Source organism: Neolamprologus brichardi, chromosome 16 (genome assembly GCF_056152115.1).
Source record: "Neolamprologus brichardi isolate AB-2024 chromosome 16, ASM5615211v1, whole genome shotgun sequence".
NCBI classification, from domain to species: Eukaryota; Metazoa; Chordata; class Actinopteri; order Cichliformes; family Cichlidae; genus Neolamprologus; species Neolamprologus brichardi.
The window spans coordinates 18,321,140-18,348,423 of record NC_142119.1 but is presented as its reverse complement, the minus strand read 5'-3'; the positions used below and the strand labels follow the sequence as shown (position 1 = coordinate 18,348,423).

General features: G+C 41.6%; 2 protein-coding genes across 2 annotated transcripts; one reads left to right on the top strand and one right to left on the bottom strand.

Annotated features, from left to right (window-relative positions):
• Positions 1 to 9,815: 9,815 nt before the first annotated feature.
• Positions 9,816 to 14,150, bottom strand: zic5 (Zic family zinc finger 5). The gene is made up of 2 exons (XM_006788157.3): positions 12,929 to 14,150; positions 9,816 to 11,605 (listed from the first exon to the last, which is right to left on the bottom strand). Exons 1-2 carry the CDS (start codon positions 13,968 to 13,970, stop codon positions 11,166 to 11,168), a joined length of 1,482 nt encoding a protein of 493 aa, XP_006788220.1. The 5' UTR covers positions 13,971 to 14,150; the 3' UTR covers positions 9,816 to 11,165.
• Positions 14,151 to 18,104: 3,954 nt separating this feature from the next.
• zic2a (zic family member 2 (odd-paired homolog, Drosophila), a) lies at positions 18,105 to 22,455 on the top strand. The gene is made up of 3 exons (XM_006788156.3): positions 18,105 to 19,954; positions 21,091 to 21,254; positions 21,443 to 22,455. Exons 1-3 carry the CDS (start codon positions 18,982 to 18,984, stop codon positions 21,635 to 21,637), a joined length of 1,332 nt encoding a protein of 443 aa, XP_006788219.1. The 5' UTR covers positions 18,105 to 18,981; the 3' UTR covers positions 21,638 to 22,455.
• The last annotated feature ends 4,829 nt before the right edge of the window (positions 22,456 to 27,284 follow it).

The following is a 27,284-nucleotide window of genomic DNA, read 5'->3' as shown; positions in this document are numbered from 1 at the left end:
TTACTGAATAATGCGTTTCAATAGCTCCTTATTTTGTAGTCGACTTAATTTCCGATGAATTACAAAAAAGCAGTTTTAGAGCAGGCGTACAAACAGGAGGCTGTCGTGTGCTGTCAGAATGTATATATGTATTTTTTCATATCCCATCTGTGGGCTTAATGAGACATCACCTTCATATTTGACTATTTTACCTGAATAAACTATGAAACCGATTCTGCTTAGTTTTGAGGGGGAAAAAGCCACTCGGTTTTTGTTTGTTTTATTGCAATGTCCCTGAATGCATCAGCAAGATAGACCAGTGGAAAGTTTAAGCGATTGGGTCTGTGTGTTTGTGTGTGTGTATGGTCTTTAAAGAGGAGGGCCAGACATCAAATATCACACCTGCCTCTAAGAGTCGGTATCATCTCCAAATGTGTGATGGGTTATATATTTATGACTTGATAGCGATTAAAAAAAGTTGAAAACAAACTTATTTATAGAAAGATTTACGGCTTCCTCACAACCTTGCAACTTTTTTTAAAAAATATTTTCTTTCTTTCTTTTTTCCTGGCAAAATATCTGCTGTGGTTGGGCACTGATGCGCATCCTGTGATCCTGCTCTCTACACGCCGTCCCTTTGTTCTGTTTACCTGAGCAATATCAATATCTGCTCATCCTCTATAAAAACGCCTTCACACTGGCTTCATTTGTCGAGTCACACATGACGGTTTGGAGCAGAGCAGACAAACACAAACGCACAACAACAACAAAAATACAGTCGGAACTGTTAAAATGGAGCATAACTGACGAATAAGAGGCTGTAACAACTTTATTCTTCCGAGATAAAAGTTTAAAGGCGTGTTAAAAGGGTTGTGCTTCTCTGCTGCGCTCACAATTTGCATGGGAGAACGATACAAGGGTTTTGCCTTGTTAAAAAAAAAATCAATGAACTGTTTTAAAAGCGTCATAAAAGCAAATCGCAACGACATGAATTCGGCATTATTTGCACTATTTTTATTTATTTATTTATTTTTACAATCTCGACAAAAACAGAAAATGAGGAGGAGGGAGAAAGCACGCACTGATGTGGACCTTCCTCCCACTCCTCTCTTCTCTTTGAGCAGGTGGAGGCCTCGCACCTGCACCTGCGCACACAGCTGCGCGCACCTTGTTATTGCTGCCGCTGCTTGACGCACAGATGAGCACAGCGCAAACCCGACAACACAGTCCCGACAATATAAACCTCTCCAGTGCCACAGTTCTTAGCCTCAGCATGTTTCACTTCATTTTATAGAGAGACGCCAAAACATGCTCTCTTTTCAGGAACTGGATACGTATAAGCAATTTTCTATCCAAATAAGAAAGCAAATAAAATGCCTTCACCAAATTATCTTCCTCCTCCTTTTTAAAATTAAAAACAACAACAACAAAAAAAACTGTTAAGTGGGAATAATGCTGTATTTATCCCGGTCGTGTTGCCGTCTATCCCTTGTTTGTCATGCTCCGGACTTCAACATGACACCATCTAATCCAATTAAACACGATAACCCTGGACTCACTATTATTCTCCTCTTTTTTTCCCCTTCGAGTTGCTGACAAGCACTCTTGGTTTTGTGTGAAAGAGAGAGTCAAGAGCCCTCTCTTAATCCCGGGCACGACTAGAAGTGATTGAAAAGTGAAAGAAACCCCTTATTGGTCCTCGAGCTGGATGGTGTGTTCTTTGTCCGGTCCTGTGGCTTTTTGTTCGGTACGGTCATCATGCATAGCAGCCCTTTAATTTAGGTCTTTAAAGGGAAATCACGTTTATTGAGCCGGTGGCAGTTATTCGTCTGCGTCAGCGAAGAATAGTTTATTGAAACAAAATGAATAAATCTCCAAACATCTAGAGTCTCTTTATTATCTCGCTAAATGGGGAAAACTTGTAATCCAAACAGCCCGCTAATTGGGATTTAGGAAACATTAATCGACGTCGAAAGTGTGCCTAATTTGCCCTTTTTTGTTTAAGCAGATTAGGCCTGTGTCTGTTATGAAAAAATAACTAGATAACATTCAGCCCTGGCTTTTCGTCACCGCCTCCAACCCCTTAAACCTCAAACACAAATAAACGACTGGTTTTACGGCACCTTCTGGAATTAATTACTTTTCCCCCAGTATTCATTAAGTCTGGTCTGGAGTAGAAACTTCCGCCTATTCTTAATAAAAATACAATAAATAATCATAAAAATTGAAAATTCAGATGAACGAAATCAAAGTTTCAAAATGAACTCGCCACAAATTAAATGCGTTCTTTTAAAAGTCGCGGGAATGCATTGCTGAGGATTTTATTCAGAGCTACGTCTAAGCAGGCCGGTATAACATATTGTGGATGTGGCAAAAATGACAGGTAATTGACATTAATCCGCTCGCTCTGAGACTCAGGGGGGATCTAAAGTAAATGGGGATACGGTTAATGAAGCACCACTTGCCCTTTGGATCTCGGTCACAGTGTGCGGCGGGGAAGTTTGAAGAAACTTCATTCGTTTAACTTTTCCGACGTGCGTCATAAATAAAATGACGCAGGAGAGGGCTGGTGTGGGACTGCGCTGCAAATTAACAAATGAGAAACATTTCGGAGTGTCATTTGAGCGCATTCTATTGCGGAAGAAGAAAAAAGCCACCAGCGACTCAGTGCAGCTTACTCTTTAAGTGATTACTCAGCGCATTGCGCTGCTTTAAATGACATCTCAGACGGCGTCGCGAAATTGGCGCTTGCTTAACCAACTCCAACCGTCCAGCAACCTGCACGGTCGTCATTATGCTTATTATCATTCATATTGGGAGCTCTCCCCATTGGAAGTGTGACGAGACAGACAGAGGCCAGGTGAGAGCGGTAGGTTTTCAGAGTGAGGAGTCGGACCTCGCCTCTTCACGCCGCTCGGTGCTACAGGGGCCTGCTTAATGAGGGCGCCTATGGGGGCCCTCCTGGATGGAGAAAAGTGTCCTAACCTCGTCACGGCCGGTCAGAATTGAAGCACCGACACCTGCGCGTCACCCTCCTCCACCTCCTCCTGCTCCTCCCCTCTAGCTCCCCCCCCGGCAGGGTCTGCCACAGCCCCGCATCCCCGAGAGTTCATACTCTGTGTACAACTTTTGACAACGATAATGACGCGCATGGTGATGCTGAAAATCTAAGGAGGGGCTGTAGTAGGGAAATAAGAACTGTAGTAGTAGTGTGTGTAGGGGAGGGGGTGATTCTGGCTTTGCATTTCTCCTCAGGACCAACACACTCCTGATAGAAAAGCACCACTCTGCAGCCTCCCCACTGAAGTGATGAATACATAATTTGCAGGCTGGTCTTCTCACAATCCGATGCCGTTCAAATGCCTATGAAATGTGCAAGTGCTGGAGCTGTTAGAAGCGAACAGTGCACCTGCATAATTACCTCACGTTATGTGATAAATATTCCCCAGGTGAGAGTTACAGGTTATGTTTTACTTCTTTTTTTCCTTTTGGTGAACTATCAGTCATGTTAATAAAATATCACCATCTCTCAAGGCCGGTGTCACTAAGATGGATAAGCGTTGATGGTTTGTGAGCTATACTGTCATTTACAATGGCAAATGTCTGTGAAGGGCCAGAAAGGTCCCCGTCCCCAGTGGAGCTGGCCTAATTATACAATTAGTCTTGTGATTGGGACAGTCCCGCGCTAAGTGTCCTGTGGGACAAGCAGACACATTATGGCTGTCATCAGTGTCTTCACAGCAAGTAAAAGAGTGCTGTTTATGTCCTTAGATGGAGGTGGAGCGTTGTGATTTCTAGCCAGCGTTAAAACCAAACTCGCCCTTAAGTACAAAGTGTAAGGGAAATGTATAGCGGATGGAAATCTGTCAGGACACCATTAATGCCATAGGTCATCTTGGCATTCAATCGTTCATGTCTTAAGCCTCATCTGGGGCCTCAGCAGACCCAAACCACATCTCTTTGAAGCCCCAGGTCACATTGAGACCCCCATATCTCAATCTTATTGCCCATCCAGCCATATTTCCTTTCTGGCTTATCCCTGACCAGTTGGAAACATCAAGACTCCACATTTTCTTCTGCTCATTCAGAGCCATATCGGTCACTGCCAAACCCAAGTATGTTTAAAAGAAGGGAATGGGTTTTCAGGCTGCTTATGATGTTTGGGATCCACGCAGACATCTCCATGAAGTCAGAGGGAGGTATTGGCACTGCATGGTTGAGGAAGCAGTGGCGCCTCCATACTCGAAGCTTTACTGCTAGCACACTGCCTTATCACATTGGATTAGAGCTCCTGCAGTGACCTCGAAACTAAGGATGATTGGTAGCCAACTTCACCAGTTTGCCCATGATGAACATATAGTGCCTCAGCGATGTAAAGACAGCGAGATGTTCGCAGGCAGAGCGCCAGTCACACTCTTATCTGGTGTTGGCACAAATAGCTCCTTGTCTTTTCTTTATTGACAGGACTGTGTCTTGAGCTCTCTTTGCTCCTCCTTATCTGGACATAACCCTTTTTTGTTTTTTTGTCCTTTCCAAATATGCCCCGTCCTCCCTCTCCCCAGCTGCGACAGAGTGATTTTCACTCTCTAAATGCTGACCTTTTCTGCAATAAACCAGATGCATTCAGGGGCCATCTTTCTGATGTTGCAAGCATGATAGTTCTCCACAAATCTGGTTCTGATATCAATCACTACAAGCAAAAGAGAGGCTGATGGAAAGAAAAAAGCTTTTTTTTTTTTTTTTTTAATAAAAGGCAATGAAATAAACTGGTGGACTGGCACTATGCTTCTGAAATCATTCTTAGCAATCAAAGATGGGTTTTAAGATATGTAAAGTGAGAAAAAGGAAGGGTTATATATGGACTTGAATTTGATAAGCAGGGATTCAGGTGGTGAACGTAATCCCTATTTTATGGAGAGGCCTCCAGTGTACTTGACCCAGGTCAGTGCATGAATATAAACTGGCTATATTATGGAGCTTGTGTCATGCCTTTTCCCTTTTTTCTTGTTTTTTTTTGGAGCTCAAATCAAAACATTTTTAATTTGGTTGTGCTTTTATATGTGAAAGCAACCCTCATTTATGTGCCAGATATGAATCTGTTTCTTTTAGATATACCTAGCACCCTGTAAGCAGTTCCATCCCTGGGCACGAATCAAAATATCCTTGACTTAAAAAGTCCATCTGCTTCGCTTTGATTGAGCATATAGTTCACTGTTTCCCTCCACCCCTCTCATCCCTAGTTTCCAAGTACGATGAAGCCTACATCCTGCATTTAGAGGCTTTTAGGAAAGCCCTGTCATTCAATAAGAGACTACTGGGGCAGCATGCTCACGCTTATCTGCACTTTAGTTTCTACTTTCTGGCCGGTGGGCAATATAAGGGCCAGGTAGCAGGGCCTGGCTCATGCGGTTGTCCGTGGACGACCTTGCTCTCCTCACCTACTGCCTTGGAGTGGCTCCCAGTCCTGGGATGGGGGCTTTGGACCAGCACCAAGTCTCTACCCCCACAGATGTTACTGAGCCACCAGATATTATGTCAGTTTCTGAGTGATGTATCACACTCTTCTGAGTAGCAGTGCACCTGCAAAGTACCCATGATACATGTGACAACATAGGAAATCAGTTAAGTAACCCAGTCCCTAAAAGACTTAGTTAAAATGTTATAATTATGCCTCTACCAGTGACGCACTGATCATTCATCCCAGAGATGATCTACCTCCTAAAGGACAAGGTAAAGAACAAAGTGTTTATCATCAGGGATGACTAACGTAGAGCTTACATTTAAAACAAGACAATACACAAATGTTTCTTGTTTAAGCGTTACAATAAAAAAAATATTTATTGGCCTTGAAAATATGCCACATGTAATTGTTTCAATTAATTACATAGAATTATATTAGCTCTTCAAATTTAATTTCACAGTGCTAACATTACAAATATCCACATGTGTATTGTGTTTCAAAGACGCCTGGCACTTGTTAGAAATGTGTTCTGTGAGCAGGGTTTTTACACTTCATTTGTGCTTTTTTTGCTTGAGTTTCTTTTTCTTGTGCCCCTCCAAAATATTTTTTAGGCTGAAAGCACAATAATTAGTCTTAATTTGATTAGTGTAATATATATAAAATATAGTCCTTATGGGGGACATTTTTTGGATATGTTTTGACCCAAAAAAGCATTTAAAATTAAGTCATGGAAAGCTTTTTAAAAATGACTTTGAAACAGAAGAGCAAGCTCTTGTGTACACTCTGCCTGTATTAGTGGTACCACTTAACAAAAAGTTAGTCTAAATTTCAGAGCAAGAATAATTTTCCTCATCACTCAGGTTCTGTTTATATAAAATGATAAAAGCGCCCAAACCTGCAAAACTCCTACATGTCTTTGTAGAACAGGCAAAATATTATAATGGGGAGAAAAAAACAACAACATATTTTTGCTATTAACGCTATAAACATGATGATGTGCTCACAGTAATTGATTTAATGAAGTTCCTATGAAACTAAAACCAAGTAGGCTACAGGTCAGTAGAGTAACCCCCCCTGCGTGCCCACTGTCAGATGTTTAAAGTCCCGGACTCCTTTGGGAAAGACATCAGGGCTAATAGGTGAAACCACAGCTGTTGATGTCGGGCTGAAGAGGAGCGACATTCCCCCTGCAGAAGTCCGAGAGCACCGAGTGTAAAAGCAGACGAAGAATTTTCACTTCTCCCAGCGTTCCCAATCCATGTTTCTGGAAAAAGATTCCTTTCCCCTCCTCAACAAAAAAAGAAGAAAAAGAAAAAAACGCAGATGTTTTAAATCGCATCCTTTAACTTGGAATTCTCATTTTTCCCTGCAGGTTGGAGTGCAAAGTATAAAACTTAATGGCTGCAGAGCAAACTGAAAAAGAGGCACTTTGATTCTGTTGGAGGAAAAAGAAGAGGGAAAAAAGGGAGGGGTGGGGGGTATCGGCTCTAAAGGCAGCCTTGGAGTTGCGAATGTGGAAGTTAAGCGGGAGCCGTGCAACTGAAACTGAGCTGCCTTGTTTTCTGACATGCTCATGAAAGTTAAACTAGCTAGTAACCAGGTAGGGAGCTTTGAAAAATGGCAAAATGCCTGCACTGCAAATATGAAGCCAGTAAAAACAAAGTTCCCACTCACAGAAAGTTATGCACACAAACAGGTGGAATCCTGTGGCAAAGACGCTCTTTAAAGCTGTAAGTGCAGAGACACTGAACGTGCTCGTAAGTTACCACCATCATTCAGAAACATCAGTCTCCATTAACATTTGGCTCCACAGCAAGAACTGGCAGATAATGTAACGCTATTAACACTGTCTTTTTACTGGCTGCTAGTTTATAAGGTTGATTCTCTTACTGATATGAAATATTTAAAAAATAATAAAAATAATAAAAACCATTTCCACCCATCAGGACGTTTGTTTGAGCTGAGTAGGTGAACTGTGCACTTACTTTAATAAACTGGTATCCATTTGACGTGAAATACCTGCAGAATCTCGACATGTCAGATTTATTTAGCCATATTCCGTGTCTTATTTACAGGAGTGGGGGCTTACGATTATCACCCTCGTCTTCATTCTCATATTGAGGAAACGGGGGAAGTGTGATTTATTTATTTTTAGGTGAGATGGTAAAACGGGCCAGAGGTATCACAAGGTGTTGCTGTTCTGCTGTATGTGAATTCTGGGAGGTGGGAGGGTGAGAGGGGGTTAGTGTGAAGAGGTGCCGTTTGCGTCTCCGCACCTGATTTCTGCTTCCCCCAAACTAAAAGTAGGCTAAAGTTAATTAAAAGAATTTTTTTTAACTCAACTTCTTTATCTTCCCTCTTCTGTCTCTCCTTCTTCTTTTACTTTATTTCCCTCCAAACCCAAGAGCACTTTTCTGTTGCAGTAAAGGTGATCCATGCGCACTACAGTTTCTGGCGCAGGTACTCGGATCAAATCTCTTGCAGTCTTGAGTTGAGACTCTTAACTTTTGTGACCAAAAAAAAAAAAAAAAAAAAAGATCACTTCACATGCAATTTTGGCGAGCATTGTGCCGGCAGTATTCAGGAGATGGATAATGCTTGTAAACTCTGACAAGACGGCGTTTGTTTTGCCTCCACGCTCGTCTGAGAAATTATCGTTCAACCCCCTTTTAAAGGGGCGCGATTGAGAAGCAGCGGCGCTCTCACTGCGACTTCTTGCTTTGTCCTCTCCCAAGTGGCGTCTGCATGTCTGACTCTGCCGGTTACTGATTTGCAGGCAGTATGTTAAGGTGGCCCATGTAAGTGATTTCCACGGACATCCCTCTTAAGGAGAACAAATCGTTGACAAAGGAGTGCCTTTCCAATTCACCAGCGTCGTTAGGACAACCAAAAAAGTATTTCTCAGATAATAAGTTCTACTTCAAAGCGTTTCTCACTGAAGGGTGACCGCTTCACTCCTTTTTAAATGAACTCTCCCTCCTTTTAATGTCTCTGGTTATTTTTCATCGTGTTTATTTTGTAACATTCATTGAGCATTTGTTTCCAAACAGGACATACAAGAGCACGCTACTCTCTTGGCCCCTACCCCTTCTATATATAAAAAAAGAAAAAAGTCGAGGCACAAAACAAGAAAAGGCCCACAAGTGCGCATAGTTTGAATAAAGCGGCAGATAAAGTGTTCTCTTTTCTCCCCCCATTTTTCTTTCTTTTTTTTTCTTCAGAAAGCAGCTGTAAAATTGATCAAGCTTGTGTAATACAAACTTGCCCTTTTATTAAAGCTTTGCGGTGCTGCTGTGATTATTATTATTTTTTCCTCTTTGGCTGTAAAATTAGGTTCATTTAATGTTGTTTTACGCGCCGGTGACGATTCCCTTGTGCGCCTTTTATTGCCCCAGTCCCCAAATCCTCCCAGGCTGATCCAAGTCAGGTGTATTATCAGTTAAATGTCATAATCATTTCTCATTGTTCTTTTTTTATATGCAATTGTTAGTTGATAACAATTTTGCTTGTTGTGATCACAGGAATCTAGTTGCACACATACGCTCACAGATTGGTTGGAATTTAGGTGCCAACCTGCCAAAGGTATATTTGTGACAGCACACACATTTCTGGAGAGGGTACATCCTATGCTTTGATTATAATTCATTTAGTGGCAGTTAGCATTTTTTTCTCCCCTTTTAACCGGACATATTCAAATGCGAGCGTTTCACTACCCAATTGCCATAGAAATCCTAACGCACCATGAAGACTGTCAAAGCAGCCAGCCTTCCTCTCAGAGGCTGCAGCCTTTGAAGTGGTGCAGAACTGGCGTTGGTCAATTTTAATTCTATAGACTGGACAGGCAACTCTTTGAAAGTGAGATTTCGCGTTTTAATGGAGGAAATAAGAGGGGGAGCTTGTTTTATATACTCTATACAAGGCTCTGCTTATTGTCGGATATCTTTTTATCTTTTATTTTTCCCATGAATGATTCATGCCTCGGCTGCTTTGTGCCGTCGCGCCTTTCAGAGGTAGCGCCATCAGGGGGCTATAAGTTTTCCCATTAGCTCAGTGATTAGTTTGTACCAGCCTCTTTGGCCCGTTAGGCCTGTTTCTGAGAAGAGTTGGATATTTTATAGAAACGTCAGTAAGGCAGGTGAAGAGAGCTGCTTCAGCTTTTTCACTCGAGGTGAGACTGATGTTGATGTTTTGCAGTCACTGTGTGTAGTCCACATTAGAAAGACGTCTGCTAAATCACATAGCGTAAAATAATAATAATAACAAGAAGTACAGGCACAGTCCTCCTATAAAAACTTCTAAGCACAAAACAAATGACCCCTTATAATCAAACTCACCCGTAAATCATGTTAATGATATAATGTGACACTTATTTACTGTATATGTCCTGTTTTTATTATTAAATTTTAGCATGATTTTTTTTATATTGTAAATTAATTGTTGAACATCAAAGGTCTGCACAATCATAGCTGATTCATCTCTCTCTCTCTTTTTCTCCATCCATTATTATCCAATGGCACCATGCACCTCAATATGAAAGACAGATCACTACAAAAGGCATGCGGGGGGAGAGGGACTTTTCACATTACACAGCCTATTCAAGTAAATGTTTCTTCTTTTACAGAGCACAAATAAAAAATATAAACTCAAAAAGTTAAAAGGTGAATCTGAAAAAAACAACAACAACAACAACAAAAAACCATCAGCAGGGTACTATGCATCACCAAAACTGATATTATTATTCTTTGGTGTTTCTGTAATTCCAGTACAACATTGAAACCAGCAAATAAATTACAATGTACAAAACAACATTTTTTTTCCTTGTAATTAAAAACTACACAACATTCACAAGCATCAGCACAATTACATATGTACAAATCCTACAGGATCAAAGCCTGTCAGTGTAGACATTTAGGGTCTCAAGGGACTTACTGGACTCTTTAACAAGTGTTAAACTTGTGTATTTTGCATAAAATATAGTCTTAAATAGTTCTTAAATATTACAAAATTCAATCCAAACACATGTATAAATCTGATAAGGTAAATGCGAACCCTTAAGACACTCAGATGTTTGCCTCCTCTCCTGTTTTCTTATTAGTTTTCTCAAAGTTTGTACCACATTTTAAAGAGATTAGCTAAAATAGAAAAAAAGGCCTCCTCTCTAGCCTCTAGAATTTTTTTAATTCATTATTTCTACTTGTGGAGCTACAAGCAGTGCCTTCTCTTTAATGTGACACTGATTGATTGCAGTGAAGTTATTAACTGCAAGAGGATGTGAAAGATGTCATTTCAGTACACCAGTGGAGTCTTGAGTTATGCAGTTAATTAAATCCTGCATTCATCTCGTGGAAAAAAAATACACACACATTAATCTAGTTCTAGTCTGACCTGATTCAAAGAAAAATATATATTTTTTTTGGTTCTTTCAAATTGGAAGCAAATTTTGTTCTTTCTTTCAACGTCAAATCTCCGTTTTAAACTGATTGTTGGACAGTTGTGATTTATATGTTAGGTTAAGGTCAGGGGTCATCTGGGTTAAAGGGGACTTGTTTGATGAAGCTACATTGCATCCACACTGAATGTAATTTTGCTGTTTTTTAGGACAGTCAGTTAGTATCACTACTGATCAATATCTCAAGTGAACCGGGTGGGGGAACAACACAGATGCACACTTTAACGGGTCAACTAGATGACAAGTTTGAAAGTCCCCATGGATGTATACCAGGTATCAGAGCATTGTCCTCGGGTCTGAATTTCTGAAAGAGTCCTCGTCGTCTGAATCTGTAGTTGGCACGTCGCTGGAGGGGGTGTGAAGGTGGTTGGGCCCTCCGCTCCCCTGGCACACGTACCACTCGTTGAGGTTAGTGACCTGAGGGGAGAGGTTCGAGGAGCGGTTCCTGTGCGGTTCAGAAGTGGGCGAAAGAGAGTCTCCGAGAGGGTTTGTGGAGGAAATATAGGTGACATTGGTGGCAGGGGGCGGAGGGGACTTGCAGTGCACTTTCATGTGTTTCCGCAACGAGCTCGGGTGTGTGTAGGATTTGTCACAGCCGCGCACTTTGCAGTAGTAAGGCTTGTCGCTGGTGTGGACGTGAGAGTGCTTCTTCCGGTCGCTGCTGTTGGCGAATTTTCGGTCACAGCCGTCAAACTCGCACTTGAAAGGTTTCTCTCCTTGAAGAAATGAAACACACAGATACTGTTACGAGTGATAACATCACGAAGTTAAAGCTTTATGGCTTTTGTTTTTGTTGTAGTTTTTTAACAAGTCAGAATAACAACTGGACATGAATGCTCTGTACCTATTATACCACAACTTGTCAGCATTCCACCTTAAATAAATGTGTTCAGTGTTCAGTGTAGAAGCCTGTATGCCTCCGCAGGCTAAACGTCCATTACACCCACTGCTACACACCCACTTTATATTCCCGCGTGAACACGTGTAACATGTCTTTAGGCCCCTCTAGTTTACAGGGGATGTGTGTATGTAGTTGAAAAGGGGGCAGTTCGGAAAACACCAGGAGACCTATATGTGCCGTGCTGGTCTCGTTCTCCCACACACGCACACACAAAGATACATACAACCCTGTCACGCACAACAAACAAACAACAACAAAACCCCGGAATGGAATGTGAAGTCTACTGCATCCTGTATATTCATAGCAATAATTGGTTAGAGTATTTCCAAAGGGTTTTCCACGTTTTTTCTTCAGTGAATTATTTATTTCCCCTGTGGATTTTACATAATTCAGTTAGGCGAAGAGGCCTATTTATACTGGTGGCAAAAAGCCAAAACTGGGCTATTTACTGGTCAAAATTTGACTTTCAGTCTATTTAAAAAACATAAACAGCTCTCATAAAGAGCACACATTACAATTTAAGGAAATTGTTCGGCTAAAATTGACTTTCTTTATCTCTCAGCAGCTCTGCCAGACTTTAGTAGACAGAATATGAGAACAAACTGTCTTACTCTAAAGGCACTCTCAGAGAGGTAGTTGTAAATTTTTTGCACCCCCCGATAGGTTACCAATAAATCTGTCGAAGCCTAAAGCATGTGTTTTTTGTTTAAATGCCATCTGCCATGTGCATACACTCATCATCAATATATTAACCGTGCTTTTGCGTAAGGATCCTACGCCCAAAGACAATTACATTTACGCGTGTTCTGTCGCTGTGCTGTAGGTACGTAAGCACGTTTTACAAATCATATGCTCTAATCCTTTCACGCCTACTGCGAGTGTCTTGGTGAGTAAGGGGAAAAAAGTTTATGTTTTAGAAAGAAAATGGAACACGGTGACTCACCACGCGAATTCTTTAATCAATAAAAGTATTTTTTTTTCTCGCTTCTGCGCGCAATTATGCACGATCGTTTCATACGTCCGTTTCGAGTGTGAACAGTAAAACAAGATCCCCTCAGACATAATCTCATTCTCTGCAACCAAGCCATGTTTTTTTCAGACTGTGGTGCGTATTCTTTATTCAATTTGAAGTACTGACCTGTGTGAGTTCTCTTGTGAATTTTTAGATTCTCCGATCGCGCGAACACTTTCCCACATCCCGGGAAAGGACACGGGAAAGGCTTTTCTCCCGTGTGAACTCGGATGTGGTTTATCAGTTTGTACTTCGCTTTGAAAGCTTTTCCTTCTCGTGGACATTCCTCCCAGAAACAGACGTGGGTGCTCTGCTCCGGTCCCCCGACATGCTCCACCGTGACGTGGTTAACCAGTTCGTGCATGGTGCTGTAAGTTTTAGAGCAGGGCTTTTTTTGACTTTGCTCCTGGTCGATCCATTTGCAGATTAGCTCTTGCTTTATGGGCTGCCGCATGTATCTTAAAAACGCCCCCGCGGCTCCGTGAGGAGCAGAAGCGATGTTCACACTGAGGTTCATGGAGTTGTAGCTGTGGAGAGAAGACGGTCCATAGTGCTCTGGCCTGTGCCCGAAGTGCTCTGGCCTGCCATAGATGTCCCCCGGTATACCCAGGCGCATCTGCCCGTTGAGGGCATGGTGGTGGGCACCTGGGGACGCCTGGTCGTGAAGTCCAGTGAAAAGTGAATGGGCCCCACTTTCCGTGTGCCCATAAGCACCTGTTGGGGAGATGAACATGCCATGGTGATGAGGGGAGGAGGCGGAACTATGCTGGTCGCCAAGTGCATGCATAGCAGAGGCTGAGAGTTCTCTCCTGAGGATGAAGTCCCTGCTGCTTGAGTAGCCTGAGTGGGGGTGAGCCACGGGGAAACCAACTGTGGTCTGAGCAGAAGTGAAAGATGCCGCGGTCTGGGCTTCGGGATGGCTCTGAATGTGCTGAGATGGGCTAAGTTTGAGAGCATTTGTCTGTGCCATGTGCTCTGGTCCAAATGGAGTGAGTGCCACTCCGGGGTCGTTGCCCAGCTCCCCAGGGTGGAGGTGGGCATGGTGGGAGAGAGGGTGATGCCCCCCTAGCCCCGGGAAGCCTGTCATATTCTGATGAGGAAGGGGTTGAGTCGCTGCCAAATCCGCTAATCTTATCGCCGGATTCCTCTTGCTTAAAGGGGGTTCCATAACTACACTGACAAGTCCATCCGCACTCACCGCAACTGTTTTTTTTTCACCACACTACGCTCTCTAAAACATTAGGAAAATATGTATATAAGGGGTCTATAAGTTCTTTTGTCCGGCTTCTAACTCTGCTTGCTCCTTTTCCCACTCTGTCCTCAAGCGATTGGCAGAACATACAACAGTTGGAGGACACAGTGGGGAATACAGTTTAGAAATGGCACTGCGGGTATTGGACGGATTTCGGTGACTGGCAGTTAGGAGAACGAAGCGATTGGCTGTCGTTCAGCGCAGGGGCTCAGCAGGGTTCCGCCCCCTCACTCTCTTTATTGCTGTTGACTCCAAAAAGTTGTACTCAAAGTTACCAGCAGATCCGTTTGGGCGGCTTTGTGTTTACTGCTGCTGGTGCATGTGGATGACCAAAATAACAGTTTGTGTGACATGTGCAACCTTAGTCTACTCCGGCTTTGGTTTATCCACATTTTTCTCTGTTTTTTTTTTCTTTTTTTTCTTTTTTTTTTTTGGGGGGGGGGGGGGGGGGGGGGCTTGTGGATGCTGTGAAATATTTCAAGTATTGATATGTACAAATATTCAAATGTGAAGTGAGTTCTGTTTTTTTTTTTTTTATTTATTCATACGTACAAAGACGTAGTATTTGTCACAAAATACAAGAGTGGACGCCCCACGTTCGTGATAAGTGGAAGTTATGCAAACCTTAATTTAAAGTAAAACACAAAATTAAAATTTAATGCATAAAACTGTTTAAGTACTCAGTGATATATACACATGACCGATTCCCCCATATATTGATTAATATGAAATAACTGTTTACATGTAAAGAAGCTTGAAATTAAGTTTTGGATCGTACAGGCAGTCATTTAATTTTAATGTTGAAGATTAAATATATATATATATGTTTATGTTCGCACATTTTAGCCCACCCACCACACACAAAAGATGGGAAAAAACTACATAAACTATTACAATTATTAAAAATAAAAATGTTATAAATAGAAAATGTAAGCTAGCTTTTTTTTCTTTTTTGCATGAGGTGTTAAGGTCCAGCAGCACACGAGGACAAGAGTAGCAGAGCCTAACCTTTCGTTTTATTTTAGCGAACTGCAAAGGCAATACTTATTTTTAATGTATTTATTTTTTTACACCCTTCTCAGTTCATTTCACCAGCTCTTTATTTTTTTTTACCAGCTTTTTAAAAAATAATATTGGTTGTGACTTAGGTTGGCAGACATTTCAGCTGTATTTAAGTTCACTTCATATGACAGATTATGGCGTAACGGTGTAACCCCTGCTGACAGCAGTACGTGTATCCATCACTGATATGTCTTAATTCACCTTTCCAATCGAATTGTGATGTCTCGCCTCAAACCGCAAATCAGCATGTCAGCTAGTTGTGTCAGGAGTTTTATTTTACACCTTAAACAAAAAAGAAGCCGACTTTGAAAATAGGGAGAATCTAAAATATTTATTAAGCTGTGCATTTTCTTCCCCACGGACACTGAAGTTTTGTAATTGATTTTCATTATGTTGGAGGAAAACCTCTACACGTTATGGTCCTGTTGCACGTGCCCCCCTGCTGAACTGATTTATGAGCTTGATAATCAACAACTGAAGGTTTTGCTTTAAGACCTTTCAAACGTACAAATAGGGCGCTGCAGTGACATTAAGTGTATATATATATATATATATATATATATATATATATATGTGTGTGTGTGTGTGTGTGTGTGTGTGAGAGAGAGAGAGATAGAGAGAGAAAGAAACTTTTCAAGATTAGCAGTTATAGGCACCCATATTATTGCCGCTTGTTGTGTCAAATGTATTTTTATGGGAATTTTAAATTCACACACACAAAAACATCCACCCACGACCACGTGTGTACCGACTGTGCTCTTTATTAAATAAATAAATTATTCCCTTCTCCAAAGAGAGCTTCTGGAAATCCATAAAACACAGGAGAGTAGTGAGTGCATTGTTTATGATTTCTCCAAGGGCCCCTGATTTACGCTCACCACATTAAGCAGCACATTGGGTTTAATATAATTTACACACTTAGAAATTCATAAAACAAATGTCTCACTTTGGTGGTAAAGCACTGGTTGCTAGTTGGCTATAAATATTTTACTTTGATCGTGGCAATTTAAGGATATTATGCACATTACATATCCTGGTCACTGACACATAGTTTCCCCATTTCTAACATGAATCCTATTATAAAATGATTAAAAGGGAAATACATTTTAAAAAGTAATAAATAAATGGAGTTTGGGATTTGTTGAATCGGTGTAGGAATGGGTTAATTTTTATTTACTTATAGTTTCCAAATAACCCAAAGCTGTCGATGCCTCAGACAGAAGAGGGGGGCGTCTTACTGCTCTCTCTCTCTCTCTCTTATTCTCTCTCGCTCGCTCGCTCTTTCTCTCTCGCTCCCTCTAAAACAAAGACGCTTTGTCATAAACAGGGTTATTTTACCAAAAGGAGTCAAGAGGGCAACATATGTGGTCTTAACAGGTCAGAGGTCAAACATGCATGAAACACAAGGTCAAGCAAGCCACACAAGTAACCTTGCAATGTGTCAACATATTGATACTGTCAGACAACGGAGAGGAGAAATATGCCTTTGGCATCCATTATAACACACGGGCAGAGCGCCCCTTGCGCGATCGGGATTGTTGGGTTTAATGTTATAAACCTGTCAGATGGCTTTTTTCTTTTTCTTGTATTTTTGTCAGCTGTAACTGTAGATTGTGTGTAATATTTCACGTGATTTATTTGTTACGTGTGTGAACAAAGTGAGTATTGGTACTTCTTAAACCTGTTGAAATACTAGTCTGTGGGGGATTTTGAATAGGTTGGAGGCTTTTTCTTTTCCAGGCAGAAGGGAAAACCCACAGCCTCTTGATGATTGATTTTTTTTCTCAAAATTTTCTTTCTCCTTTCCCCTATCTGGGGAAGGTTTTTGTGTTTTTTTTCTTCAGAGAAATAAAGAACTTCTTATAGGGGTCGGCAGACGTGACTTTGAACTTGGATCAGCTCCTGCGTTTCCTGTGGTGCGAGTTGAAATAGACTTGGAAGAATGGCATACAACGCTCAGCCTGTCCCACTCAGAGCTAGGAGACACAATTAAAAAAAAAAAAAGTTTTTAAAACGTTTCCCTGGTCTTCACCGTTATTTGTCGTCTAGAGTGCACCGGAGAAGCTGAGACAGTCAGAAAGCTGTGTTGTGTGACGGAACCGCAGAGCTTGTGGGATTTTTTTGGGGGGTGAAAATGTAAGTAAACTTCCTTTGACTTGCATGTGAATAAGCAGCTTTGATGCACGGCCTGTGTATTTATGTGGCTACAGATTCAGTGTGTGTTTGTTGTGGGAAGGTGTCAGTAAATAATTCAGATAAGTATTTTGGAGTATTTGACTTCTATCTGTCTGGCTGCGTGGGACACCACAAAAGGGAAAATGAAAGAAGAATACGAAATCCCATGTAGACATTACTGTGCTAACGTGGAGGGGGCAAAAATCGACTTTTTGTCTTACAAAAGCACACCATATGTCACTATCAACACATCCTACTTTATGGCCGAAAATGCGTCACTGACAGTTCAACACAACCTCTACCTTATAGGTCACTAAGGGTTAACTTTCACCTTAGCCCTGTTCACCGCTGTAACAAGTAACTTAATTGGTGTGGTAAAGTGAGAACCACCAATGAAGCAGAACTAGCGACATATACAACCACTAAAGAAACCGTCAGCCACCACTGACGGCTGCCGGGGTGAGACCTGGAGCACCACTAAAGGCCCAGTTGTGGTTGTACAACCAGTGGAAAACCACTGGACTCCATATAGAGCCACACATGCTTTTTCAGCTGTCATGAATTAAGTGACTCAAACTTTATTTTTTTTCTTGGTAAGCATGGATAGATAGATAGTTTTTTTGCCTTTACTGCGATGATATGACTCTATAGCGTTGTGGTTAATTGACAATTTATTTTTGATGTCAGTTTCTGTTAATTAAATACAACATCAGCGCTTTTTAAAAACAGGGATACAGTAAAATACACAGACCACTTACGTCACATCTACAAAACTACCTAATCAATACCTTAATCCATTATGTCAACTCTTACTTTTTACAATCTTCACTATTTCTCATCAAATGCTGTGTTTGTATCCTTCATACTACAACTTCCCTCAGAATATAAACAACAAAAACAGCTCTCTCTTCTCTCTTGTCGTGATCCTTTCGCCCGCACACCTCCCAAATCTTCTCCTAAAAGTAGGCGGTAATTATTAGTGGAAAATGGCGTTGCGCTATTAAGTCGCCAAAGCGCTACCTGCTATTGGAGGGGCACCTGGGATTGATGAGGCGCGGCGGCCAATGAGACTGCGAGGAATGAATGAACGCTCTCCAGTTAAAGGGGGCGGAAGAGGAGGTAGAGCCAGTCCACGGAGAAACAGGGACCCTCCGCGATAAACACGGGCAAAGCCAGAGAAATAAATACGTGCGCGTTTGGGAACGGCGTTTTTTGAGATGCCCCAGCTACTGTCTCTCTGCTGTATGCAGAAGGCACCTAGTACGATAATTATTTAATTCTTCGAGTCGATTTTAACGCAAAAAAAAAAAAAACAAAACAAAAAAAAAACTGCCGTAGTCAAGAGAAGAGGACACGAGGAAACTCTTGGATTTTTAAGTCACAAGTAAACTAGAAGTAAATTCAGTGTTCGATACGCCGAGATTCCCTCTTTTATTTTTATTTATTTTTATTTTTTGCATTTTTCTCTTTTCTTTTCTTCTCTTTTCTTTTCTTTTTTCAACTCTTGAGCGGAGCAGCGCTTTGAAACACGCCTGATATGTTGTTTCCAAGGCTGGAAGTTCAATCGTCGCGTGCCAGCACCGAGATTTGATTTTTCCGTCTTCTTCTTTTACTAATTTGCTGTAGCTTCGAGCTCTGCGCTGGTGTTTTATTTTATTTTATTTTTTTAAAAAATCGCTTTGAAGACATAATGCTACTGGATGCTGGTCACCAGTTCCCAGGACTCGGAGTGGGCTCGTTTGCAAGGCATCACTCAGCCAGCGAGATGCAGGAGAGAGACTTGAGTTTGGCACAAAATAGCTTTGTTGACTCTGCACACATGGGTGCGTTTAAGCTGAACCATGATCTCTCCCCAGGACAGAGCTCTGCCTTCACCACCCAGGCGCCGGGCTACCCCGCAGCGGCTCTGGGGGCTCACGCTGCCCATGTCACCTCGTATGCAAGCTCTCCTTTCAACTCCACCAGGGACTTTCTCTTTCGTAGTCGCGGCTTCGGAGAATCCTCTCCGGCGAGTAGCCAACATACTATTTTTGGCCCCACGGCGGGATCCCTTCATCACTCCCACACAGACACTCAAGGCCACATTCTGTTCCCCGGGATCCACGACCAGCATGGGTCCCACGGATCCCCGAACGTCCTGAATGGGCAAATGAGGCTTGGACTACCCGGCGAAGTTTTCGGACGCTCCGACCAATACCACCAGGTTTCCAGTCCGAGGACCGACCCGTATTCTGCCGCGCAGCTCCACAACCAGTACGGCTCCATGAATATGAACATGGGGATGAACATGGCAGCCCACCACCACCCCGGTGCCTTTTTCCGTTACATGAGGCAGCAGTGCATCAAGCAGGAGCTCATCTGCAAGTGGATCGACCCCGAGCAGCTCAGCAACCCCAAAAAGTGTTGCAATAAAACTTTTAGCACCATGCACGAGTTGGTCACTCACGTCTCAGTGGAGCACGTCGGTGGTCCGGAGCAGACCAACCACATCTGCTTCTGGGAGGATTGCTCCCGGGAGAGCAAACCGTTCAAGGCAAAATACAAACTGGTCAACCACATTCGGGTGCACACTGGAGAAAAGCCTTTCCCCTGCCCCTTCCCTGGCTGCGGGAAGGTCTTCGCACGGTCGGAAAACTTGAAGATACACAAGAGGACGCATACAGGTAATTAAGATAATAATGCAAATAATAACGATCGCGCAAGCTTTATTTGATATAAAATTGTTTTATTTAAATAGTAAGCCCTGTGTGGGTGCTGTCACCGAGCGTACCCGAGGATTTATTTCGCTGTTGTAAATGCGTGTCTTGCCAAGACAAACACACATTAAGATCTAATTACCAGCGGGTATTTTAGGCTGCTAAAGTAGTATTCTAGGATCACATCCAGGACAGAGGGAGAGGGGGGAAAGAAGAAAGGAGAGAACAAATGCGTTTAAAATGGTGGGGATACTTCATTTCTTCGTTACACGGCTACTCTGGGCCCGTTCGAACTCTTCTTCTGGTGCTTTAAAAACGCACAGAAAGCAGTTTAGTTGGCTCTCTAGGAGCTTTATTGTTCAGGCTAAACTTTAGAAATGGGTCAAAGGGAATAGAGAGAGCGCGTTGCGTGCGTCCTAGAGCAGCCAGCATCGTAGTAAAATCACATCAGCTCATTCATGATACTCTGTGTGTGTGTGTGTGTATTTCGCGTCTCCTCAACCCACCCACCCCTTTTCCATATAGGTTTTTCTCCTTGTGTCCTTATTAAATATTTGTATTTAGCTCTGAAACGATTTGCACTTGGTATTTGCTCGGGGGTTGTGTGTAGATTTAGCCGAGCACAGTAGCAGCAATGCTGCCAGGAATGCCTTTTGTTTTCCCATGCGCCTCTCTCATATGTGTTGAGGTGCTAGACAGGGCCATTACCAGCCTCTCACATTTTGACTTATTTTCTAGGAAATACATTACGGTGCTGTGCCATGAAATTGGCCACGTGCTAATTAGATTTTTATTGTCTCCCGGCAAATGATATGCCTTCTGCAGGCCTACTGAGGACGGCCTCGTCGTCTTTCTCCCACCCCCTTCCAATCACTATGCGCATTATTTAGGCTAAATAAGACGTTGCAGCACCCCCACTTCGTTTTAAAAGACGGTTGAAACTTTGTCACAATTGTTACGGCTAAACGTGTTGCTTTTAACCCTGCATTTTATTTGCATTTTTTACATGGATGGCATCAGCAATACTCTGCACTCAACTTTTACAACAGACTGGTTCTGCACAAGCTTCTTCTTTTCTTCTTTTCTTTATTTCTTTCTTGCAGGAGAGAAACCGTTCCAGTGTGAGTTTGAGGGATGCGACAGAAGATTTGCAAACAGCAGCGACCGAAAGAAACATATGCACGTTCACACGTCGGACAAGCCATATCTCTGCAAAATGTGCGACAAGTCTTACACACATCCCAGCTCTCTACGAAAACACATGAAGGTAAGTAAGGCGTTGAGGGAAGTGTGTGTGTTCTTCTATTTTTTATTTATATTTTTGTACAGTCTAATACCAGGTGGCTTTTAGAATTTATCCAGTTCTTTGGTGCTTTTTTTGTTTAACGTGTAAATCAGAAAATAAATATGTATTTTTTTCTTTCTTTTTTCTTCTTCTTTTTTTTTTTTTTTTAGGTCCACGAATCCTCTCCACCAGCGTCAGACTCATCACCAGCAGCCAGCTCTGGTTACGAATCATCCACACCTCCAGGGCTGGTGTCACCCACCACGGAGACTCAAAGCAACACCACCCTTTCCCCAGCCTCAGCTGTGCACAACACCACCAACCACAGTGGCCTGTCCTCCAATTTCAGTGAATGGTATGTTTAGGACTATGCTGAAATGAAGCAACACACACACGTTTCACTGAGTTTTGGGACATGTGCACACAGGAGGCACACGAACACTTCTTTATTTTTTAATCTTATTATTTTGGATTTACCAGGGAAGATGATGATTACCAACAGAGGAAAAATATGTATAATATTTGAGGTGTATTTCATATAATGTAAATAATCACTAAAAGCCCAAATTCCATTTGGTTGTGATAGTTCGTCTGTCTTTGGTGTGTTGATGTTCCTTCAATGGTAGCTATTTCTCTTAACTGGACCTTTTAGTGCACACATTACAATAAAATTGTACTATAATGTTGAATATTGTGATCCTAAGGCAAATTGATTGTACTATACTAAACATCTATAAACTGGAAAGAGTGCCAAAGTTAACATTTAACTCAAACAGACCACAATATTATGCTTGTGAATGTATATTTTAGTTTGCTGGGCTTAACTTGTGATGTTTTGTGCTTTGCAAATTGGAATTGTGAAACACTATCTGGAAGATTGTGAGGACAATAAACGTTGTGCCGTTCGATTTTTTTTCTTTCCTGTAACTACACCCTTCCTTTTGTAAATATCAGCTGCCATATTTATCCATTTGTAATTAAATTATGGTATTTACTTGCTACAGATGAAACAGTATTTATAAAGAATGTTTCTTTACTATAAATATGTACAATTACGAGCTAAACATGGGCAGTTGTTTCGTTATGTGCTTTTGTTCAAAGTTTTAAGAGGTGTTTTCTTCCTTATTGTGATAAGAATTTTACTGCATACAAATATAATAAAAGGTGTTGCAAGTGCTAAATACCCTTTTGCCTTTTCCTCCTTTTTACGCTGCTGGGTGCTTGGTGCAGTTTGTAGTGAGTTACACGCAGTTTGGGATTTAGTCTGGTTTGGAATCGGTCAGAGAAGTTTTATGACTTCACAATTTTTTTTCTTTTTCTAAACTAGTCATTATCTCCACTCTAAATGTCCATGCTGTCAACTCTTTTCTTTTCGGTGAGGAAAAGGCATCGTGGAAATCATGCTGTCAGGCCCTTAAGACAATGGGGCTGTGGAAATAAATAAGAAGTCCCGGAATTAAAAGTGGCCTGTGTGCGCACATAGTCTGAATTTTCTGAAAGCCAAACTATTTGAAATAATGAATTTAATTTCTAACTTTTTTTTAAAGAATGATTCAATTCGTATATTAGTTTTATTTTAATTAAAGAGGAAAACAAACTACGCAATTTAACTTCTGCGCAATCAGCACGTGAACGCAACAAAATGCGTGCGAAAGCTGCTCGGTTCGCGCAGGCGTGTGGGGGGAGCAAAGCTTTTCTTTTCCGTACATCATTGTCTTATCCCTTTTAAAAAAAATTTCCAAACCAGGTGCGGGGATTTTTATTTGAAAATAGAAACTGTAAATATAACCCACCCTCCCTTCCCCCACGCTGGACACTTCACTGGACAGGAGTTTAGTGCAGCCGTGAACTTGAACTTGACACAGCTTTAGTTGTTTTCTGGTAGCTCATCTTGGTGCTCTGGTTTCAGCCTGTTCTTCGGGGATGACCATGTGTTTCCCGTAGTCCTGCTATTAATGTAGATGGTTTTTAGTGCTCGGATGTGAAGGTTTGTGTTGCTGCTGTTAAACTTAACGACTCAGATTAATATCAGTGTCACCTTGCAGCCTGTTTACACCCAAGGGCTAAATGTCACCGTCTGAGGCCACGACAAGTGCTTGTCTAGTTGCGTGACGCTTTGAGAGACGCCTGCCTCTGCTGTATTGCGCATGCTTACCAGAACGAGCTGCTGTCATTATTTTTACATGAGTCGTGCTTCATGGATGTTGAGCAAAGAAAAACGCGAAGTGGGACTCGTTATCTTTTCCAGACCGCTGTAGCAGCAAGTGGCACTCTGTCTTCTTGAGCTGTTAGCAAACACTGAGTTAGTGCTCACATTTCTTGGCTCTCGGAGTGATGTGGTTAATGAAAAGATTGTGGATCCTCCGGGAAGTCAGGCTGATTACGACCAGACAATATTAACTAAAAGCTGTTAGAACCTTATAAAAATATGTTTTTATTTCTCCCCCTCTCTCTTTCTCTCTCTCACTTTTACAATTCTTTAATACATCTGAGTTTTGTTAGACTTCTTTCCGCCTCACATACTTGGATTATGTGCCAATCAGGAGCGCAAACTTGAATTTGGTGCTGTTTTATCATTGTGGCAGGGATGGACGAAAGAATTATTAGTTGTGGATTTTTTTTTCACAGTATTTAGCACTTGAAATCACCTCCTAATGGCCTTTTTAGTGGCTGGCCCGGTGACCTCCTCGCATGAGGAAGGTATGACCTGTGGGGAGTGGGAAAGGTCAGCTCCACACAGTGTGTCGATGTCGGTTCCTGTTCGGCTCCTGCTGTGCTGATATTGATCCGCAGAGAAGGAAGCGGGGTTTTTTTTCCTTCTCACATCTCTTTGTAGGCTACATTGTGTACTGTTAGGATAATACTGTAGTGTATACTGTAAAGGCACACTCGACTTGCCTCACTAGGGCCCTTACATATAGGTCTGTTAAAGTCTTGTGGTGTTTCACTCCACAACTTTTTATGCGTCGTCTCGTCTCTCTTTATACTTACTGTACTGTATATAACAGAGATGACAATAAGGTTTACTTTGACTTTGACAAAGTGTCACTTTTGCGGTCAGGCTATATGCGGATAGCAGAGGTGAAACCTGTTTATAGGCATTTAAAAAAAAGTTGCAAAAAATTAAAATAAATAAAAATTGGACAACTATTTGGGGGTGATGTTTAATTTCCGAGATGGAGAATACAAATTGGATATTAAACTGCTACTGAGACGCAATCAGCACCCTGATTGCTAGACCATCTTCGCCTTTGCGACCAACATGTCAGTAAAATAAAATCAGCGTGGAAACAACAGGTTTCACTCCCATTATAGGCTGCTTTAAATAATGGCTTCTTTAACAGACAGCGTATTGCGCATTTATAGAATACAGTAGATAGCGAAATAGAAAAAAAAGCCTTTATTATGCTACTTAGGATACTATTGCACCCAACTTTATTTGTCATTTCTCAGGGAGAATGACGATAGTATTACACTCAGTTAGGGAATTGTGAATGATGTCCTCGGTCATAATTAGGGACGTGTTTACGGCAAACAACTATTAGGTACAGCGTTTGACTCGAGAATATCTAAATTCAGCTGCACTGGAGTTGCAGTTCAAGATGTGAGCTAAAAGGGATTCTGCTGACTGGAGCTGGTTTGAAGTTTGAGTAACAGAGGGAGGTAGTTCTGGATGGGACCGTGGGCCTCCTGGGAATTAAACCAAGTCGCGTGTCCTGAGCTGCTGTAGTTTGTTGGGTTTGCAACCACAGCAACACATGAGACGCGTCGTTCATTGGCGATTTCAGGTGCGCTCTCTCTCTCTCTCTCTCTCTCTCTCTCTCTCTCTCTCTCTAAAGTACGCTAAGTGTCCACGGTTTGCTTTCAGCCAGTACAAATATGTAAGTGAAGATGCTTTATTGTAACACGTGTGGCTGTGTGTGTGTGTGTATATATTTCTGGTTAGTGGTCTTGTGGGGGAAAAAAAATAAATAAAAAATTAAAGTAACAGCAGGCCCATCGGTTATTATCACAGCATAAATTATTGCTCTTTGTCATTCATAATTCATATTCATGGGACTCTTTGCTTGTTTGTTTTTTTTTTTGTTTGTTTTTGTTTAATGTCGAGCATTTTGTCTATGTATTTGTAACGAAGGCTGCGGACACAGCTACACCTGTTTTACCTTCCCCTGATCAGACAGGCAGCCAGCGTGAGGGTAAATAAAACGGATCCGGTTTACTTTGAGATATCAAACGTCACGATGCACATTATGAACGCGGTAATGATGCGCAGCACTGAGGGACAGTGGGTGGCTTAGTGAGTTTTTTCCCCACACTGACCGACGAAAGGTAATAAGAGAATCTTATAAAATAAAGATTTCAGCCTGTACATGTTTAACAGTCAACGATGGAATGAATGAATAAATGCTACTTTAGATCTAGATAGATAGATCTACCTTATATATATATATATATATATATATATATATATATATATATAGACCCTGCTTCCCGTATTCCCGGCCCTGCTTCGTTACCAAACCTGTGAATTCTGCTGTTTTAGTTGGCGTTGAAAGAAATGCCATATCACGATGCAGGCAGGCTACTTCCCAAACGGGCCGTTCTCAGTAGAAATAACATGAGCGCTCTTCGGTCGGTGTGTATGTTTGGGCAGAAAAGTTTTAAAGCAAAAACGTCACATCCTTTAATTGAATTTGAACCGCTCTAATGAACGCGTCTGTTCGCCTGCGCGTGTTATTTATAGCCGCTCTCTCACTTCAAACAGTGGGCGTTCCCACCTTTTTTAATTTTAATACGTGTAGTAAATGTCACGTAGGATTTCCTTAAAGAAAGATCAACAATGAAAGAGAAACAGTATAGAAAACGAAAAAAAAAAACCTTACAGTCACAGCTCACGTTAGTTTTACTCATATGATGTAAAGAAAAAAATGTTTTATTATCTTTTTATATATGAATTAAAGTTGGACTGACAAGATTAGTTTAATGCTGATATTATGATTTGCATGTAGACTTGGAGGAGGAGGTGTGACAAGGCCTTCCTGGTCTCCCCTCGTAAAAGTTAATAGGGGTGTCACTTCAGTGTGCAGACAAGTGCAGTCCACTTAATATCCAGAGCAATAAATAGCTTAAGTAGAATATAAGCATATTCACTATGTCAGATAGATAGATAGATAGATGGAGGGCCTTGTATTATGAGAAAGTGCAAAATTTATATATACAACAGTGATAAAAACAAAGAAAAGTAAAAATGAAGTTTATATATATATATATATATATATATATATATATATATATATATATATATATATATATATATATATATATATATATAATTATTAATTCATCTTTTATTTGCTATTCTCTGAAGCGCTGGGGAGAAAATGTCTTTCTTTCTTTCGTTCTTTCTGTCTGTCTGTCTGTCTGTCTGCCCGTCTGTCTGTCTGTGACACGGCTTCTGTTGTTTTTGTACTGAAGTCGATGCACAGTCTGCCTTCCTGTACAACGCAGCTCTCATGGCCTTTCATCTGAGTTCAGCGGCCGCCTTTCTCACACAGATGAATGTGTTTCTGTGAAAGAGCCGGAATGGCTGTCACTTCTCCTGGCACGATGGAGAAACAAACAAAACCCCCTACTCCTTTAAGGAAGCCTGGCGCAGGCACCTCCCATCGGACACAAACACTACAGAGTCAGAAGCACAAATAGCCTTAAAAGCTAAACACTCTCCCTTTCATGCAGAAAGCTTGGCATGACTGGTCCTCTTATGCACACAGAGAAACACAAAGTGGAGAGGTGCAGAGTAAATGACATACTCGAACTGGACTGACTTATTGTTGTCCCCCCCCCCAAAAAAAAAAGAGTTTGAAACCCACTAATCCCTCAAAAAACTCTGCATCCTCCCCTGCTGCTGCTTTTGCAGTGAAGTTCTCGAAGTGGCTCCTACACATCACTTTGCCAATTCTGTTTATTAAACAATAGATAATGTGCTGCTAATATGAGACGTTTTCAGGTAAC

Excerpts from the sequence above, each read along its gene's own strand:
- zic5 (XM_006788157.3), bottom strand. The coding sequence starts at position 13,970 with ATGGAACCCCCTTTAAGCAAGAGGAATCCGGCGATAAGATTAGCGGAT. Across the intron at positions 11,606-12,928 it reads TCACAAGAGAACTCACACAG|GAGAGAAACCTTTCAAGTGC; the intron begins GTCAGTACTTCA and ends CATTTCTTCAAG.
- zic2a (XM_006788156.3), top strand. The coding sequence starts at position 18,982 with ATGCTACTGGATGCTGGTCACCAGTTCCCAGGACTCGGAGTGGGCTCG. Across the intron at positions 19,955-21,090 it reads ACACAAGAGGACGCATACAG|GAGAGAAACCGTTCCAGTGT; the intron begins GTAATTAAGATA and ends TCTTTCTTGCAG. Across the intron at positions 21,255-21,442 it reads CTCTACGAAAACACATGAAG|GTCCACGAATCCTCTCCACC; the intron begins GTAAGTAAGGCG and ends TTTTTTTTTTAG.